The sequence below is a fragment of the Pterocles gutturalis genome, unplaced genomic scaffold (assembly GCF_000699245.1).
Source record: "Pterocles gutturalis isolate BGI_N339 unplaced genomic scaffold, ASM69924v1 scaffold41642, whole genome shotgun sequence".
Taxonomy (NCBI): domain Eukaryota; kingdom Metazoa; phylum Chordata; class Aves; order Pterocliformes; family Pteroclidae; genus Pterocles; species Pterocles gutturalis.
Window position 1 is genome coordinate 4,240 of NW_010116901.1, and position 4,730 is coordinate 8,969.

At 38.7% G+C, this 4,730-nt stretch overlaps 1 protein-coding gene across 1 annotated transcript; it reads right to left on the reverse strand.

The window, feature by feature from the left end:
- Positions 1-637: 637 nt before the first annotated feature.
- On the reverse strand, positions 638-4,724 carry HSPE1 (heat shock 10kDa protein 1). The gene is made up of 4 exons (XM_010075643.1): positions 4,503-4,724; positions 3,052-3,216; positions 1,570-1,659; positions 638-993 (listed from the first exon to the last, which is right to left on the reverse strand). The coding sequence occupies exons 1-4, from the start codon at positions 4,722-4,724 to the stop codon at positions 943-945; spliced, it is 528 nt and encodes a 175-aa protein (XP_010073945.1). The 3' UTR covers positions 638-942.
- Between the last annotated feature and the right edge of the window lie 6 nt (positions 4,725-4,730).

The window sequence follows — 4,730 nt, forward strand, 5'->3', positions numbered from 1 at the left end:
CTTCAGCATTACTTAAGTAAATATCTTGCTATTTAAGAATGTTGCATTAAGGATAAACAAAAATAGTTTCTCAAATCAGCTCTTTACTAAGTTATAGGAAAGCTGGAGATTTGGCTGAGATAACATAGTAATCAGTAAAGAAATTTGCTTTAAGATCAGCATCAGCCCCAATTCTACTTGGTTAACTGCTGGAGGTAAGTTACATGTTTTCTGTTGGCAAGAGTCAGTGAGAGATAGGCAAGAAAAAACACTAATTTTTATCTGCCTTATCTACCAACTGGATGCTTTTGTTCTAGCACAAGTATAGCTAGTACCCTGCTCCTTTTAGCCTGCTGTGGGACAGGCCGTTTGTATGCATTATTCTTCCCGTGTACCAGTGTCTTAGCTATTGCTAAGACAGAAGAAGTTAAAAAACATTTGTTATCTTAAGAAAAAGTTCAATGTGCAAGGGAACTAGCTGAAAGTCCCCTTCACTGCATCTGTGTGATAACCATTTTAAACTCATCATCTCCCCACTTCATACAAGTTTAGGGAAAACCCTGCATTAGTACAATTGTTCTTTTGGAGAGATTAATTCATTACACAATTGAGACTCAGTTTCACTGAGCAATAGCAGAAACTGAGACAGAAGCAGAATAGTTTTAGAAGTTTATTGTAAAGACCTTTACAATCTCAGTACAGAGATAAGGATATAAAATGATGTTGTTTGGAGTATTTAAGGCTGGTTCGTGGTCATCTGAATTTCACTGTTCAATGGAACTCAAGCAAGAGCAACTGATTTCTGACTGTACATATTTTTATTTGTGTTCCATCATTACAGTGAGATCACAAGTTATTTCAGAGACTCAATGCCTGCTTATTATAAAATAAAGGACATTATTTACATGATGAAAGAAAAATTTCAGCATTTTAGTGGAATGGATGACTGATACTGCAACAAGTTTAGTCCACGTATTTTCCAAGAATGTCACCATCTCTAAACAAGTAGTAGTCCTGCAAAGAAAAGAAACATGAGTACCTGTCATTATCAGTTGTTTTGCAAATAGTGTCTTGTTCTGAAGTCAGGGCTACCACAGTCACAAAGTACAAAATCAAAAGTGAGCTAACCAACACTAGCCCTACCTTTTGACTTCTTGAAAATATTTTTTATTTGTTTGTTCCTAAGATACCCTTTGGGAAAGCTACCAAGTTACTATTTTTAGTAGTACTAAGTGCAAGAACTGTTAGGAGACAATTGTGCAAGCTTTTCCTGTCAAATCAAGGACACCTCCAGTAATTTCAAAGCCTCTTAGTGTTCCCTCTACTATATGCCTGGAATTGGGAGCCACTTCATTCACCCAGCAAAGGTCAAGCCAGAGGTTTCTTTAGTTACTTCCTTTTAAGCTGGGGTGGAAGTAGCAAGTACTGCAGGTACCAGAAGCTGGCTGGATTCAGCTGCTGCCACTAGAATACTAACAACTGCATTTCTTGACTGCTGCTAACACTATGAAGTATCTACAATATTTATCACTGGCCACACGACATTTTGGGAAGCAGCTTCATTTGCATTCACAAAGTTGGACAACCTACCTTATCCTCTAGTACAATCTTTGTACCACCATACTCTGGTAGCAAAACCTTTTCACCAACTTTTACACTCACTGGCTGAATCTCACCATTCTGAAAGAGAAAATAAATCCTTAGTTTTCCACAATGTAGACAGATGTAATAGAATTCCTCCAAACTACAATGATCCATCCACATACAGAACATTCATGACATCACAACAACTCTGTATTTTTGTTGTACAGTGAAACTAGAATATGCTAGGACAAGAAGCACACCACTCAATTCTCAAGCACTGGAGTCCTGCAATATTTGGGCAGTGATCTTTCTGAATATAATTTAATTTTCATTTAGTTTTGAGTGTAAATACAACTGTGAGGTCTTCACTTGACATACTGAATAGGACTTCACTGACAGAAAAAAGCACCCAGGAAGCCTGAGAAATTAAGTGACAGACCATGAAACCTCCTTCGAAAAATGAAGGGAGAAAGTCCATTTCCATATTGTGTAGTCAAGGCTAATTTCTACAAGTGCCAGTTAAAGTACCTTCCTATCCTTGTCACTTTGATCAAATTGTCACCATTGCTAGCAAATCAGTTTAATTATACAGTTTAATTATACTTTTGTATTATAAATAAAAGAGTAGCACATTAGTCAAATATTAGCACAATTTCACAATATAAAGCTTTAAAAATCAGACACTGGCACAAAACAGCATGTGTGTACAGAGGGACGCACTGTAAAGAAAAAGTCTGAGTCAACATGCCCAAGTTGAAATTTAACCTGTTTTCCACTATTGGTACTAACTGAACACTACTTTGGTGGGGAAAAAAACCCTTCTTACACTGAATTCTGTAGCCACTGTTGTTTTTGTGAAGACTGTCTTTTTTATGATCCCAGAAGCGTATTCAACGTGCAAAGTTAACAAAAAATTATTCAATACTTATTTTGATTCCTGTTTGTCCGGTAAACCTTATCCTTATGGATAATACTTTGCACAGCACAAGACAGTGAATGCTACATTCTGGGATTCGACCCTGCTCACAAGTCACAGAAATTCAGGCATGTAATAATTTTAACAAGGAAGGCTGCCGGTCCTTCAAGGTTTTGCCTGAGAAGTAAAACACTGTTTATGTATTTAAAACTAAAAAAACCAAAACCCACCCAACCAAAATCACAAACAAACCACAAAAAAAAACCCCAACTCACACCACTACGGTTTAAGGCTTCTTATAAATATCAGTAAATAATATTGTTTTTTAAAAGGCAAGTATCCTCCATTTTACAAATGGTTAAAGGAAGACTGGAATTCAAGGTCAGAGCCAGTCTGGAGAATTTGAGATTTCTGCCTCCTCTTTGAATCTGTACTTCCAACTTCACTCACCGACACAATTCATTTCTGTGAGCTATCACTAAATTTACACTGCAGCCATCCCTTATGACAATATTCCAGCTACCACCACACCATTACTTTTCTACCCAGATGTAATGTTTCAGGTTATTTACCTTTCCTCTGGCTCCTGATCCAACTGCTACTACTGTTGCCTGTAGCACCTTCCCTTGAGCTTTTTCTGGAATCATGATGCCTCCTTTGGTTACTGTCTCAGCCGCACATCGTTCAACCAGGACACGATCAAAGAGGGGAAGAAACTTCCTAAATGCTTTTCCTGCCTGTAGAAGTAATGGTACATTGTAATAAGACAAATATTACAACGAAATTGCAATTTAAGAGAGATTTTTAAAAAATTATTCCTATTTTGAGAGAAATTAATAGTTTAAGAAAACTGCTAAGCATTTATTTTTAATAGTAGCAAATATATGCCACCTTTTATTGCATCAGAAATTGCTAAAGACACAAGCAGATGCTGGGCAATCCCAACAGTTCAGCCAGAAGATGTACTTCAGCCAGGGGAACAAACCACCACCAGATGCAGCAGCCTCCTCCTCCGGCTCAAAAACTCTGTAGGCTTTTAATCCCAAACCCTTAGTTTGGTGAGCATCATTATTAATTATATGAACTATTTTTATTCAGTTCACAACCAGATTTAACGATGATTAAGGACAGCTGCCTTTTTATTTGTGGAGTGTTTTACAGTAAAGAAGCAAAAGTCTAGCCAGGTACCCCATGTCAGTCTTTTTTAGGCATTTTCAGGTCTTTAGCATTTCTCATAATGATATACAGCCTCCAAAGTTTGAACTCTGAAGCGAGAGTGCTGTTACTTGCATCGACTTCTACAAATAGACTGCAACTTTACAAGAAACGTTAGGTGTAAGTCCCTACAAATAGGAAGGTAGGCATACTTCTACCTTGACTGCTTCTGTATCTGCCTCTACTTAAGCAGAGTTACGGTGGTTTTTTGATTATTATTTGGAGTTGTTTTTTTTTTTTTTTGCAACTACTTACTGCTCATTTGGGTGCATTTTGGAAACAGCAGTCTAACTCCCATGCACTAGATAACTGCAAGCACCGAATCCCAACAAGCAGGGGTCAGGAAGAAGGAATTCACTTTCATTTAGAAAGTAAGATATGGCGACTTGCCAAGGCACATGGAGATAGTGCTGCCCTAGACAGGTACCCAGAGCCCACTCATAGAAACAACGAGAAACAAGGGTTTGGCATCCTGACACTCCTTAATACACACACACTCTTTAGAATTGGGAGAGAGCAAAATTACAGGCAAAGCAGGAACAAAAGACAGTACGTGAAAGACGTGTGTCCCTCCAACAATGTTACCACCACAGCGATGAAAAACAGCAAAGGGAAAAGGCTTCCAATTACGATCAGTTTCATTCTGTAAAGATTACAGCTCTGAACCTCATTTTTTTATAGGCATTCTGTGTTTAACAGAAATAAGCAATCAGACCATAACCACTGTACACTAAATTTTATTAAATGCTGATTCCTCACGTTAGTAGGATCATAAGAATAAAGTATCACTGCAAGAACTGGCCCTTGCCCAGTTCTCCTTCAAGGTAAGATCTCTATAAATCAGAGCTTGTAACACACACAAAATGAGTGTTGAAGAGCGCAGCCGGGAGGGTTTCAGGTCTATCCCCAGGCAGACACGGCGGCGGGTGCGGCCCTGCCCGCGGGCTGTTCCCATTACTGCGGGCGGGGAATAACGTTTTGCTGAAGCTCCCGGGCAACCAAAGGCAGCTCCTACGAACATCCCCGCCATGCCGCA

Excerpts from the sequence above, each read along its gene's own strand:
- HSPE1 (XM_010075643.1), bottom strand. The coding sequence starts at position 4,724 with ATGGCGGGGATGTTCGTAGGAGCTGCCTTTGGTTGCCCGGGAGCTTCA. Across the intron at positions 3,217-4,502 it reads TTACCTTGAAGGAGAACTGG|GCAGGAAAAGCATTTAGGAA; the intron begins GCAAGGGCCAGT and ends TTACTTCTACAG. Across the intron at positions 994-1,569 it reads AGATTGTACTAGAGGATAAG|GACTACTACTTGTTTAGAGA; the intron begins GTAGGTTGTCCA and ends TTTTCTTTGCAG.